The 15,323-nt window shown below is 43.1% G+C and overlaps 1 protein-coding gene across 1 annotated transcript in view; it reads right to left on the bottom strand.

Annotated features, from left to right (window-relative positions):
- WNK2 (WNK lysine deficient protein kinase 2) overlaps positions 1-15,323 on the bottom strand; it is a 97,586-nt gene that overhangs the window by 24,078 nt on the left and 58,185 nt on the right. The window contains exons 10-19 of the mRNA XM_088522892.1: positions 14,309-14,500; positions 12,777-13,298; positions 9,933-10,247; positions 6,876-6,925; positions 4,076-4,241; positions 3,879-3,995; positions 3,570-3,737; positions 3,312-3,357; positions 2,004-2,120; positions 144-1,120 (exon numbers count right to left, since the gene is read on the bottom strand). Coding sequence (XP_088379018.1) covers positions 144-1,120; positions 2,004-2,120; positions 3,312-3,357; positions 3,570-3,737; positions 3,879-3,995; positions 4,076-4,241; positions 6,876-6,925; positions 9,933-10,247; positions 12,777-13,298; positions 14,309-14,500 — 2,670 coding nt within the window. The remainder of the gene's footprint in view (positions 1-143; positions 1,121-2,003; positions 2,121-3,311; positions 3,358-3,569; positions 3,738-3,878; positions 3,996-4,075; positions 4,242-6,875; positions 6,926-9,932; positions 10,248-12,776; positions 13,299-14,308; positions 14,501-15,323) is intronic.

Here is a 15,323-nt window from a genome sequence, read left to right as displayed (position 1 = left end):
AAACAGCAGGGAGCAGAAAAGGGGACTATTTAGGGATGCAAGCAGCCTGCACGTGTCCTACCACAGCCCCCCTGCCCCTCGGCTCTACTCTCCCCATGGGCTGCTGCGCGGGGTGTGAAGGGCAGCCCTGCGGCAGCACTAACCAGTGCGGGGCAAGGCGAGATCGTCGACGGCACAAGCGACACGAGTTGGCTCTCGGCAGCGTTCGCTTCCGGGCAGGTGTCTGCAGCTTTGTGGGCCGGTTCTCTTAGACCCAACACCAGCGTGGGAATTTGATCTTCAGCAAGAGGCGGCAAGTTAAACTCGCTGTCCCCCTGTTCCAAAGGGACGAAACTCTCCGGAGTCCCTGCCGACGCAGAAGAAGTGGGAACGTATTCCTGGTAAAGCAAATTGCGCAGCTTCTCATCAAGGCTCTTGATGGTGTTGTCCACAAAGTCCACGCGGGGCGGCCCTTCCCCGTCGGACTCGGCGGCGCAGGGCGGCTGCTGGGGCAGCAGCCCGATGGCCGCGGCGGGGCCGCTCGCCGCCTGGCCCTGCGGCAGCAGGACGTGCTGCTGCGGCGCCGCCAGCGCCGGCTGCGTGGGGCTCTGCAGCTGCGAGCCCGCCAGGCCCAAGGAGTCGGCGGCCAGCGCCGCGGGGAACGCGTGGTTCACGAAGGCGGGCGCCACGGCCGCGGCCTGGCCGGCCTCGGGCAGGTGCGGGACCTGCGCCGCGGGCTGCCGCTCCAGAACCACATTCTCGGGCAGCGCGGGGAGCGCGCAGAGCTCCGTGGCCGCGGCCGCCTTGGGCGGCCCCACGCTGCAGCAGGCGATCTCCACATCGGGCACGCACAGCCCCTCGTCTGGCGGCGGCGGCGGCAGCCGGGCCTCGGGGGCCTCCTCCGGCTGCGGCGCATGGAGGGCGGCTGCCGCGAGCGGCTCCGGGAGGCTGGGAGCGGGAAGCTCTGCTTGGCCCTGCGAGGCGGCCAGGGGCACCCCAGCAGGAGCCGGCGCCAGGGACGCAGTGGCACCCGCGGGGCTGTCGCACACACCGGCGCGCAGAGGGAGCTGCTGGCAGGGCAGGACACCCGGCGCGTCCGGCACCGCGGCGATCGCTGGCTGCTCATCCGGCTGCTCCGCGTCTGCAAGGCACATGAGGGTCAGCTTAACATTTTGCAGAGAGAAAGACAGTGGCTGCAAAACTTCATGTCTCATTTAACCACAGGGACCCACATCCAGCTTTAACTGACCACAGTTTCCTCTCAGAAAACCCCCAATATACAGTTAAATTCGAAGCTTGCATTGCAGACTAGGCAGAAACACTTCACCGAAAAGCCAAAAACAGCTGGGACCACGACTTGAGCTGTCTCACAGCGTAGGTACAGTTTTAAAATACTGGGACTTCCCTGTAACTCAAGCTGCATACCATGCTAGCTGTGCTCATTTTGAGTGGTAACTTTTACACAATGAATCAAAAATCTACTTATAAATAACCCGACTTCAGCGTTTCAGTGAAGACAGTTGGATTCTTCAAATTACGTGAAGTCCCTGGCATGCAAGTGTTCACTTGTTAAATAAACACAGTAAGGCCTAGGCTTCATAAAACATACTGCTTTTTAGGATGAGGAGGAGGTGATTTTCGAGATCTCAGGAGTTTTTCCTCATCATCTTCCCATTAGTAGCCAATAAGTGTAGCCCTAAGCCAAGGCAGGATTTCTTTCCTGCCTTCCCCCCGCCCACCATAGCTTTCTAAGGCAATGATGAGAACGAGGAACAACTTTTTCTTTTACCTGAGAAATATGAAAGGTATTTTCAGAAGAGAGAAGTTACTGCAGTTATCACAGCACATTTTTTTTTTTTGGGTCATATACTATGATCTATTAGCTACCAATTAAATTTCAGAAAGTAGCAGTATAGTAATAAACTGCCATAGCACAGAACTGGTAGATCATAGAAGAATAATGGGGAGATTACAGCATCTTCTGTGAAATGATATCTTCTGAAAAATGTAATGTTCATAAATACCTGGGCCTTCAGGCTGCTGTGTGCTTTGAGGAACTGGTGGAGAAAATTCTGGAGCATCGGTAGCGGGATTTTCCACAACAGGACATATGATAAACCACCTTTTTCCAGTATGCAAGACTAGAGAGGAAAACAAAGTATTAACGCAATAGCTAATATTCAATCCAGATTACCCATTGAAACCTAGTCTTAACTCTATATTCGAAGAAAAAAATCAGCATTTCTATAGGATTAACAGACATTAAAACAACGGCTCCTATTTGACTGTCATCCCACAGAAGCTGCCTTCTGGAAGGGGGATAATGATGCGTTCTGCCTCTGCCACATAGTTTGAGTTGCTTGAAAATTAATTTTCAAGTTCTCATGCTTTTAGAAGAACTATATTTACACATGTGAAAATTTTATTGCAAGTATTCTAAAGAGTTTTCTCACAATGGTAACATTTGTTAATTTTGTAAAGTTTACCCAACTTAATTTTTCTACGTAGGAAGTGTTATAGCTATTTCCTTCCAAGTCTCATCTCAAAGTCTGACATACATAATTGACAAACAATACACACTTTGTAACCTCCACAGTGTAAATATAAACGGTATGTTAAAATTGCATGCTGAGAAAATTATGTGACTTCTATCAGCAATCCTTTTAGATCTTTGGAATCAAAAATCTAGTTTGGAAGGACCATCCAGTTTCTGAACTTGCCAGGATTTTGAATTATCCTTCTTCCTCTACAAACAGGAGAAACACACAGCACTGCACTCCGCAATGTGAGTTTCTGAAATGAGGCTTTCTCCAGCAGAGGTTTATTTTTTCTTCCCACCAGCTTACTAACAGAAAGAATAAGCACCTATTCTATTCCCTTCCCTTTATCTGTAAAGCCAGCAAATACACTTAGGTTCAGAGGGCCAAGATTAGCTCTGGTAATACAGGAGCAGCTGAAAATACAGGGTAGAAAATTCAACGAGATTACCAACAGAAATGCAATCTTTCAGCTCCCCTTTCCAAACATAGTTATTGCTGCAAGACACAACTATCTAAGGATGTCTGCCTACACCTTTTCAACTTTTCCACCTTTAAGTACAACTTGTGCAATTCAACAGTTCCCTACACATCCCCATATGGTAGTTTCACCCAAGTAAGGCCAGTAGCCCTTCCTGAAGGTTACCAACAGCAGAGACTGCTGCTATACTCATAATTTTGAGATATTTTTCCAGTCATTGGTGGATTACTTCCTCTCTATAGCAAACACTTGGATAAACTTCTGCCTTAGAACTCAAAATTAAAATTAAGTTTGTATTCAAAAGACACTTTTACCATTTTGCTGATACACGGGCGTCTTCACTTGAGACTGTCGCTTCTCCTGTTAAAACACAAAAACAAGACAGAACCACCAGTCTTTTTGGTATCAATGCGAAGGAGCATTTTTCCACAGAATAGTTGAATTGTAAGCTCAGCAGAGGAAAAGCATTACTTTTCTGGCTAAGAAGTCTTTTACAACACAGGATGCAAAACTAACCTACAGTAAGGATATATTGCAAAAAAGGGATTATAATGCTATTTCACACTACTTACTTCATTCATTTCCATTCTATCAGTATCTTGTTGGGGACTCGTCCCCTGATCAGAACTTCGTTCTCCTTCTGTATCTTCACTGAGCATATCTTCTGCTTTATCAATAATATCTTTCATTTGTTCAATAAATGTCTCTTTTTCACTCTGCAATATGAATTCATTGTCTACCTATAGGAATACATAAAAACAATAATGTTTTGTTTAACGCTCAGCTACACAGCTACCCAAAAGGGGGTACACTGACAGGAAGGCGGCTGAAGCAATTCATTACATTACGAGACTCTGGGGAGCTGCATCGCCAAGTCTTACCATGTAAGTAGCAATTTCCTCTGGCGCATCACCATCCAAATCAAACTTAAAAGTCACCATTTTGTGATTATGTGTTTCGAGCTGACACTCAACCATCTTATCCCCTGTGTTACACACCTGCAGGAAAAGATTAACAACGCTCACTGCTGGCACAACCAAACCAACTCCAACAAGACCCTCAAAGAGGCTGTACTTGCATTTAGTATGGTCAGTTTTGGCCTGCTGGTCTTTTCTTGGCGTGAACGAGCACGGGTAGATTTCTTATGTTTCTTTGAAGGCTTTCCTTCTTGTTTTCCACTTCCTATTGCACCTTCAAAGCTGTCACTCATTTCTTTACCTGAAGCAACATCTGGACTCATGTAGCTTTTTAATGGAAAGGAGAAAAAAAACAAACAAAAAAACCCCAACAAAATGGTGTTATACAATTATAAGATACAAGAAAAAGAGAGACTGCAAGAAAATTGCACGCCTGTACCTCTGGCCTGAATTAAGACAGCTACTGAAAGACATTTCGAAAAGGAAACAACTACTTCAAATCAGGCACCTATGTTGGCTATCATAACTAATCAGAAATAATCTATAAAGTTTTCTGCTAATAACAGTGAAAGGCGGGTTAATTTTCATACATATTCCCCAAGCCCCTTTCTTCGAAGATCCTCAGAGCTCCTCTCCTAACGGCAACGATTCCTTCATATTTTACCAAGCCACAGTTTATCCAGTTCCCTGTTGTTCACTCTCACAGTAGAAAGTCTAAATGCGCTCAATTTGTCTCAAATGCGCTCAATTTGGTCAAAGATGAAGGAAAGGTGTGAGCTGTCCACACAGCCCCCGGTGAGATCCCAAGTCTCCCGTCTCTGCAGTTCTCAAGGATATAAAAAGTGCACTACGCCACAATATCCCAGATGACCAATGGCCCAGCTAGTGACAGCATAATATTTTTAGCAACCTAAGCACTAACTGCTAACCTTATTGCAATATGACACTTACAGAAAAAGCTTGCAAGTCATTTGTAAAGTTGAAGGAAACATTCAGAGACGCATAGTAAACATGGCAAGAAGAAATCTTCTAAGGTCATCTAGTCCATTTATCACCCAAAGGCATGATCAGCTCTGTGTAAACCACTCCTGACAGACATTTGTCTAAACTGATCTCAAAAACCTCCTGTCATATCATAACCTCCCTGGATACATTTTTTTTTTCAAGTTTGACCTACAGATCCCTTGGTTGAATATAAGGCCTTTACTTCTTGTTATAACTGCACTAATTAGAGAGAACAGATCATTTCCTTGCACTCTGCAGCTGTTTCCAATGTGCAGCTCCTACAGTAGCACAGCGAGCACATTTTGCGCAGGGAATGTATTCTAGTTCATACCTTCACTGGAACTGCCACACATTTTACTTGAATGCCCTGTTCCCTCCACTCTGTGCAAGTACAACCCAACTCAAATGTTGGCCACGTGCACCCAGAAAGCAGAGACCTCCCTGTATGACTGAGACATGTTCTGACAGACTCTTCACATTGTCACAGTCATGACAAATAAGCTTCCAGCAGTATGTTTCAGAACAGACAAATAAGAACTCAATAGACTAAATATATGATATGCCCTTCTACAACAAATTAGATAGCAATCTTCTCAACAGATGACAGTGAACTCATTTCAACTTATTTATAGCCAGAGCTACCCGAGAGCCAAGAAAAATATTTCACTTGTACCCAAAAAGTAGGAGGCTCACTGAAAGTTCAAATTAAAAACCATTCTCCTTCTGCCCTAAAACCTCTGTATTTCCTGGAAATCAGAGAATTTTAACTTCACTGGGATTCTTCTCCGTCAGAATTAAAAAAAAAAATCCTTAGGAAAAATAGTGCAATTAAAATTATCCTAAAAGGTGGTAGGTTTGTATTCACTTGTGTCTGACTGACTTTTTTTGGTGGGGCAGAAGGAAAAATAGCAAGAACTAGAAGCCTTCAAGTGCATAGACTCAGTTCACTTTGTCTATTCAGGAAAATAGAACAGGGTCACTAAAGTCCTAGCCCAAGAACAAAATACTGTACCTTCACAGTCAGTCAAGATGAATGCAGTGCAAGTACCTGCAGCAGGCAAAGTACTTGGGTGCTAATGCATACACATTTTTTATCTGCTTTTCTATACTCGAGTGCTGAAAGGAGGTGGGAACTGCAGTGTGGGAGATGCTGTGTGTCTGGCGAGGGCAGTCCTGCCCCACAAAGAGGTGCCTCTGCCTCCCTTCTTTCATCTCACGTGCCTGTCATTAGCCAAAGCACTGAGTCTTCCTCCCCAGGGCTCTTCCTCATCTCTTCATCCTAACTTTGCTCACTTCCCTTGGCTGGTTGGCTGGTAAAACTAAATTTTCTAATAACTCTGTCGAGCACTGAGCTGGCTCTGAGAGCCACCATTTGCTATTTTTTCCATACAGGAATTATTCAGGTACAGAAGCACTTCTGGCCAAATGTTTTAACTCCTGCTACAATGATACCTTCAGAGGCATTCACTGAACAACTCTCACCCATAGCCAAAGCCCCATAGCTCAGCTGGTAATCATTACAGAAGAAATTGGTACAGATATCACCATTACAGCAACACAAGAAACTACATACCCAATTATAATACTGTAGGTTGCATTTCTACAGGTTTGACACCATGAAAATCTGGGGCTGCACCATTTTATTTAGCAAAAAGAAAAATCGCAATGCAAAAATGAAATTAAACCAGTGGTTGTATGCATATAAGGCTCAAGATATAGCACCCAAACAAAAGATTTAACAGAGCTGAGTGAACTGAAACAGACAAGCTTTGTACATGAAAGGGTGAAGCCTAGGGAGAAAACAGCTGTTGTCTCCCTCCCTTTCAGCTCCTGGTCTTCTCTCACCAAAGCTTCTGACTATATGTGACCCCTTGCGGTTTCTGGCTTATCATTGTAGAGGTGAAGAACAGCCTTTGGAAAGGAAAATTTCGTATGCCAAAGACATTATAATGATACCTTTCACAGCTCTGTGACAGTGCCTGAAGTTTGTCCTGCATTGCCTGCTCCTAAAATGCAAGGAAAAGTCATTTAGGTAGATGCATTATATATGCATGTGTAAAACATCTTTAAACAAGTTTTTTATTACTAAGGCTTCAGTAATGTTAAACATATTTTCAGAACATGGAAGTTTCCCACTTTACCCTCCCCAGTACCACTTCTGTGCACAGCACCAGCATCTACACACAACCACTCTTAGGACAGAGCTCGTGGACCAGTCAGTTTTCTGCTATTCTGAAAGCAGGTGACAGGGTGAAAAAACAGAGAGCAGGTCCTCACCGTGACAGAGCAACATACTGCGTGGTGAAACCACGTACCAGCACCTACCTCATCTAGTTTCTTTTTCTAAGTGCATGTAAAGTGCAACCTAATTTGCTTTATTATTTTTAATAGTTTCCTGAAATATGATATTTTCAGTGAATTTAACTTGCTGACAAAAATATCTTATGAACATATAAATGAAAAAGGCTGTTATTTAAAAACACAGACTTTATACCATCTTCTCTTGCTTTCTACAACAAAAGTTTTCCACAAAAACTTCCTTCTTCACTGACTGCAGTGCTAGGACAGCCATCAGTGCACTTTCTCATTGGGTGGATCTGTTATCACAGAATTTGAGATGATGCTACTATAATCACAGACACCTGTGTATATATGCACACACACAAATACAAACATAAAAATATATTTACACATATATATATAAATTTGTAAATTTATATATATATAAATCCCACCATTACTCACAGTTAGCAACCAGTCCCTTGATTGTTACCAGTACACATTAATACCAAAACAATTTGCAGACCAGGGTTAAAAGCTTAGCTTCTCACAAGTCGACAGCACTTACGGCATACAACACCACACACATGCCATGCTGAACATGACTGCAATTTCAACAGAACTGCAAAATTAATGAACACTGAGAACACAGACATAATGCATCTACGACAATGCACTTGATCAAATGCCTTACAAAATTTCATTTGCCTGATCAATGCATATTGATTTGGATATGAGTATCGCCACATGGTCAAACAAAAGACAGAGATAAAAATGGTATGGCAGAGCAAAAGTGAAATACAGTGTTTGAATATGTATAGACATGAAACTCTTCTTACATCCAAGAAAACCTTAGCAATATATGTCATAAAAATCAACACACCTTGACCTTTATATGGAGAGTTAATTTTTGAAGCTTATGGGGTTTTTTTTCTGCACAAAAACAAGCTGTAACAGTCAACACTTAAGGCCCATTACAGCTACGGGATTCCTATTTCTCATATAACAGAGGGGCAGCAGAGGACACCACCTGCACTCCCCAGGGGCTTGGGTCTCATTAGAGATTTTGCAGGTGCGAGTAGAGGAAAAAGAGGCTTCAAATATATCTGGCCACCTTGCTCAAATCATCAGGCTTTTTCCACTGAATGTCTTTCCTACACCACCATGGGAAAAGAGGATCAAAGTATGACTTTGGATTGATTTCATAAATTGAATGAAAGAAGTTAACCCACAGATGAAATACGAGAATGAAGTTAACGAAACAGTGGTTAAATGTTTCTAAGCATTTGACAAAATGACAGGGACAGACACATGCCTCAGAGTGCAACTATTCCTTGGGTAACATATGACAACTTGTATCCTCCATATCACACTGCACTAGAGCAAAGATGTTTACACATATTCCCAAACTCCTAGCAGGACGGAGCTTCCATCACAGGCTGTAGATTTGGCACCAGCATTGACTCTGACACTAGACCGAGCACAAAGAAAGGGCAGGTTAAAGGAGAAATACCTGGAGTAAGGTATCTCACCCACATGGTACCATGAAGCTTACCCAGGGCTTCTGCAGATGAAGCCCCATGAGCGAGTTCTGCTGTTTCTGCTACATCTACCTAACTTACAGGACACAGAAATTCAGCAGGCTGAGGGGAATATCCTAAATCACAGCGTGAACAGTTTTTGACAAGAACTAAGCCACCACTCGAGAGCAGGACAGGCAACACGGAGAACAGAAATGTAGTTCGGTGGCAGTACTATTACTTAGCATTCCTGGAGTAGGGATTAGGCTGTACATCTACTGACATTCACAGGCTGTATGATGTAGATATGGGATGATACACAAGCATGTAAAAATATAGGCAAAAAGAGATTCATTTTGAAAAGACGGGATTTGTTACTTCGCAAGGGAAGGTATTTCAGAGCACAGAGCCTCAAGAGGAAGCTGAAGTCTGACAGCAGCTTTGCGGAAGGAGTGGAGAGGAATCCAGACATATTTACTAAAATCTGGCACAAATGGCAAAACCTTTGGTTTGCTTTGTTTCTGAATATCTATGACAGAAACAAAGAGAAGGAAACATTCTGTAACACCTGTCAAGAATGAAGTTTAGACAATTATGGAAGTGGAGAGAAAAGTCAAAATAGCAGACACAAGGAGCCAACTGTTCTACAAAGAAATACAGTTAAATGCAACTTGCTTATATAACCACTAAGAATTGGTAATGTCTACAAACATTTGAAGAAACAAAAATACCAGGACTAGACTTGAATTCAGGCAGTACCGGAGGATACAACGCTGAATGAAATGTGAATAAGGTTCAAGCAGAAGAGCATGAAGAGTTTTTACATATGAAATAGTTGCTTAAGGCAAATGATTGTAGCACAATTGCTTGAGACATTAAGACACTTAAAACAAGACTGGACAAAACATGGATGAAGTTCCATAGGACAGTTCTGTACTGTCCATGGCACTTAAAGAATGTAACTTCTATTTCTGATTTTATTTGTGCTCAAGTATGGACAAAGATGCATTTGGTAGCTGACTTGACCTGACTCATCATTTCTTCAAGGGGACATTTCTCAAGAAGATACAACATTTAGTTTCCAGTTTCATCTGAAATAGCCAATTACTTGCCGACCCAGAACTGCCAGGATCTAGGACAATCTCTTCTATACCTTGAGCATGGATAATCTACCTTGTGAAATAAGCCTATGACCATAAGTAAACAGCTCTACCTCTTGAGATGACTCTGTAATTGCCTGGGCTGCTGAGCAGGGCACGGGGAGCTGCTGAGCCAGCTGCTGGGACAGGTCTGGCTGGAGCTGCAGAAGACCAGAAGGCTGCGGAGGCAGACAGGGATCTACGGGCACGGGCGGACTAGCTGTAGCAAGGCTGCCATGGACCTGGGAAACGCTTTCTGGAGCGACGCAGGGTGGCAATAGTTCGGGCTGCAACTGCAAAGGTGGTGACATGACTATCGAAGGCTGCACGGGCAGTACAGGCACCTGGGCTCCAGTTTCCAGAGCAAACTGAGTGTGTCCAGTCATCTGCTGTAACACAATAGACACCTATTAGAACAAACCTCTGCTTAGAGCTTCTGGTGACCTATACTGATGAAAAGGCACTGCAGTTCACAGAAAAAAAGATTATCACTGTGCAGTGAGAGTTTATTTGTGTGATCTCTGGTTGGAAAGGAAGCTACTCGGAACTTAAATTTGCTTCAAAACAATGAAATGAAAATGTTGCATTCCTACATAACTTTGAAAACGTGTATTGCTGAAGTATTGTTAACTAGGAAAAACTAAACCAAACTTTGCTTAGAAATTAAAAAAAAAAAAAAGGTAGATGATGAGCTCATTGTCCTGAATACTTGGCTCTATTTTCAACAAGCACATATCAGTGTTCACAAAGATGAAAGTATGCTCTCTACCCATATTCTAAATAACAAAATTTTTAATACTCTAATATATATATGTAGAACCATTAACTGCTATAGACTAAGTTTTTTGTTTGGTTATTTTTGTTTTTTGTTTTTGTTTTTTTAAAAAAAAACAAACAGAAAAACCTCACTGAGTATATCCTAGTGTTTTACAAAACTGTGTCTTCCATTTGGTGTAAGCATTTCAGATGCATCTTTTTATGGACTAAGGCCCATTGTCTGCAAACACTTCTTGTGAGATCTTTGTTGCCTTGTTTAATGTGTTAAAATATTTTATTTACTTAAGCATTTTGTGGGAACTGGAATGAGACCATTGGATTCCAGCTACCTTAGAGACTATGCTGCTATACTGCATTTCTACACTTAAGGAGAAAACACTCTCCTTTTACCTGCATTAAGTACTTTTCGGGGGAATGAACTTGTAAGAAAGGAAAGAAAAAAAAAGAAAGAAAGGAAAATATGGAAGAAAAAATAGACTTTCAGAATTAACTAAAACTCTGCATTTTTTGTTTGTCTTTTAAAGTAAAGACTTACAATAAAGAATAAATAAAACTTGTTTTAAACCTGCAGACTTAGAATACATGGAAAATATATAAAAAAACAAGACTCATGAGAATATAGTCATGCAATTTCATTACTATATGTTCGGTGAACATTGTGGATAGGAGCCCCAATTATTACTCCAGGATTTAATATGGATAAAGATGCAGTACAGCTTGCAACATGTAACAGTTAGGAGGCTTTCTATGTGGAGTGCTTACAGTAACAATTGCAGTGTGCGTTGCAGAAGGGCAGTGATGTAATTTATTTCATCTTGCATAACTAAAATAATTCACAAAATATTTAAATGTATAATTTATCTTGGGCAAGGCTGAATACAGGTGCAAGATATCAAACTCTCCTGGAACTCCTTTACATAAAGAAATACTTCTCAATCAGAATTACTTTAAGGAATAGAAAAGAACATTTCTGGATAGTCTGCACATCTCCATTTTGTTTGTATTAACCATCTTTTATCGTAAAAAGTATTATGCAACTCTTCCATAAATATTTAGTAAACAATGATTATGTCAGCACAGTTTGGGAACACCAGTTCTTCAGGGTTGGTGTTGGCCATGCATGCTGCATACAACTGGCTCCATTCGCTTCCCTCTAAAGCCCTTGGGAACATGGGGACTAATTAGCTCAGTGGTAGCAGTATCAGGCTCCAACTTGGCTCCATCTTTGCAAACAGCATTTCTGTACGAAATGTACAGCTGGAGTCAGAAATTTAAGTATGATGTATGGTGTTAAAGACACCATGATATGGCAGGTTGAAATGTAATGTTATGAATTTCAGTCTACATGTTATAGCAAAGTGATGAGGTAGAACACAAATTTTCAAGAAAGCTATTATTAACAAATTTAGTTCTCACTCTTGCTTGGCTCAGGCAACATTGCACAGTGTTGCCATATCTCAAATGTGGCAATAGAAGTATTTACAGACTGTGTTAACAAGTCCTGAATCATTTCTCTTGCAAACAGTGCTAATATCAGAAGCTTCATTTTATGCTTCATTTCTTTTAAGGGGGAGAAAAGGTCTAATCTTGATCAATAAATCTTCCAAGCAGCCTGCTGGAGTCATTACCAAATGGAGACCTCCCTTTGCTTCTCAAACTGTTTTCAAGCACTTCTGTATCAATGCAACTGTATTGGTTCTCTCAACCCTGTCAGTCATCCCTATTCTGTCATTGGTATGTGCATACATCAGGAATGTGCCGTTGCACAAACTCTATATGGTTATGGCCTAACGTCTTCTGCCACTGGGAGATGAGAGCTTACCCTTCCTCTGGGGCTGTCCTCTTGCTCTTGAGATGGGAGAAGGCAGGGGAAACTCAAGAAGAGCACGTATCTGCGCGCTTCTCAAAGCCCATGAGATCATTGCACACATCCACAAGGTCCACTTGACACTGGCTCAAGCCTTCACCTGCTTCCCCTGAGCTGAGCCCCAGCCACCACCTCCAGAATGGAGGTCAAGAAGCTACAGAACATCTCAAGAACCAGAGACACCACTCCCAGCTGGGTGCTCCCCGCAGAAGACGCCCCAGGCCACAACCACCCTACCACGTATCATCGATGGAGCCCCACGTCAACACATTACCTGGGTACCAGCGCCAGGCGCGGGCAGGGGCTGCTCTGAAGGATGCACGAGGCTGGGCTGGAGCGACTGAGCTGGTGGTGGCTGCGGAGCGGCCTGCGTGTGGTGGGGAGAGGGCGCCTCGCTGGGGACCATCTGCTGGAAGGTGGCCGGGTACATCTGCTGCTGGGAGAGCTGGGGCACCGCGTGGTGTGCTGGCAGAGCCGACACTCCCGGCGGAGCCACGGCAAGTAACGGGATGGTGGCGGCCGACATGTTTGGCACTATGGTTTGGCAGGGCAAGACCAGAGAAGCCACAGTTGTATGAGGAAGGTTCACGGCCTGCATGGGGAGCGCGGGGGAATTGGGCGCCAGAGGCAGAGCGGGGTTCATGGGGAGGCTTGGCAAAATCACAGCCGGAGTAAAATATGGAGAAGGAGCAGGAATGGGGGGCACGTTTGCAGCAGGTATGTCAGAGAGGTTTGGAGGAAGGTTGTCAAGTCCTGCCAGAGGAGTAATTGCAGGAATGACAGGAAACTGAGGAATCTGAAAAAAATATAATATCACATAAATTGCAAGTGCTTTCATTGATGGTACAAAGTAGTTTCAATTGCCATACAAGTATGTAAGAATCACCAGTGTCACGATGATAATTATGTCTGTCTGTTCATTTCCTGAGCTTTATAAACAGTAATATAAACTGATTCATATTGAAAACATTAGTTAAAAAAAATCATTTTTGGGGACATTTTCATACCTTAGAAGCTTAAAACTCTAACACTATTTAAGAGCCATCAAGCAACATGTTAACAGAAAAAAGTTGCTTGCATTTTGACAGAAAGAAATAAAAAACTAATCAGGAAAAACAAAATTCTTTCATGCAAAATTCAACACAACAATTTAAACTCTGTCTTTAACCAGGCAGGCTGCAATCCAGGCAGCACAAGAATGTGCTGTTCTAAAGGAACTGTTTTTAAAAGCAAAACTGCCCTGTGAGACAGCAGGTCAGAACCACTCTGGTATTCTGGGACAGCTCACTTATTCCCCTTGGCAAAAGCTGCTTCCCACCATGGGGGCTGGCAGTAGCAAACACACCAGCAGCACCAACAAACCCGTGCAGACCCGAGGGAAGGTCCAGCCCTGCTATCGAAAGCAGAAATGGGGTTGGGAGTGAGGAACGGGAAGGGTGGGTGGTGGAGAAGATGGTGAAGTTAAGACTTCAGGAACATAAAAACTGGGCAACTGCTCATGCTCTTAAGCCTGGGATGGGGAAGAGAGTACACCAAGGAGGAAGGTGTGAAAAAGTGCAGTTACTGCAATTTTGTAGCTGCCGTTACGGGATTATCTAGGCATGACACAGAATTATTCACAAAGGGTATTTTTGATTCACTGAACAAATTCAAGAAAAATACAGAAGGTATGAAAAAGCTATATTCTTTGGGACCAATTAAATCGACATGCATTTAAAACAGCCACACAAAAAATGCAAGTCATGCTCATCATTAGCTGGAAAGCTTTACATAAGCGTATTCCCACACAATTTCCAATGCTATTACCTGGGAGGGGGCAACCGGTGGAAGCGGCGGCACGGTTGAGATCTGGAGCGGTTTTAGGGGTGTACTGCTAGCTGCCACCTGAGAAGTCTGGGGCTGATACTGGGGCAATAGATGGGCTGCAGGTGGGATTGGGCACACGGGCTGGCTCGCAAGCACCTGCTGCAGGGAGGCCTGCTGTGACATGGGCTGCTGCTGGAAAGGAAAAGAGAACGGGAAAAGGTTAAGGCACATCCACCATGCAGATGTCCCAAACCTGCACCTCGCAGCCTTCTTACTTTCCAGCTAAGGTCAGCACAGAACTGTTGCTTGGAGCAGAACTGATTTATAAGAGAAGGGTGTTGCTCATTTAAGCACTGCACAAGAGTTTATGCTTAAAGTTCATTTAAATGTAAGATATATTAGCTGAAAAGACAAATGCTAACTGTCTTGGAAAGGTTATTCATAATAACTCATCACACCCTTCATATCCAAAATTCCTCTAGCTGGCTCTGTAATATCCATATACCATTAACTTCAAAAACTCCTCCTATGCAAATGATACCCAGGCTAGTCTTGGCATTCAAAGGCTGACTGCATCACATAGCAGGCACTGAAACATTCAACACTTATTACACAGCATTCCACCTGATCTGCAGATGAAACACAGTTATTATAGGAAAAGTTTTAGCTGGATCTCAGTTCTATTTCTGAGGTTTCAACACAGCCGCTGAAAAGGCACTTTCACCATTACAAGGGAAACTGTGCTCAGCTGGCCTGCCAGGTTTTATACAACAGAAATAGAAACAACAGGAAAAAAATCTGCAAAAAAGCTGACAGTAATGAGTAATGAAAGTTTCACATCACCACGCTACTGATATATCCTTCTTTGGGACCTTTAATTATGTTTCAAAATAATGTTTCAAAAGTGCAGCGCTGAGGCATTAAACCGGCTCTGGACTGACCTACTTGAGACCACAGGATTTATTGATTAGCTCAGCTTCCGTACCACATAAAATCTAATATAATGCTCCAAGTT

The sequence above is a fragment of the Tinamus guttatus genome, unplaced genomic scaffold (genome assembly GCF_059628265.1).
Source record: "Tinamus guttatus ecotype Peru unplaced genomic scaffold, ASM5962826v1 Tinamus_guttatus_pri_ptg000169l, whole genome shotgun sequence".
Lineage (NCBI taxonomy): Eukaryota > Metazoa > Chordata > Aves > Tinamiformes > Tinamidae > Tinamus > Tinamus guttatus.
This window is presented reverse-complemented; position numbering and strand designations above follow the sequence as displayed.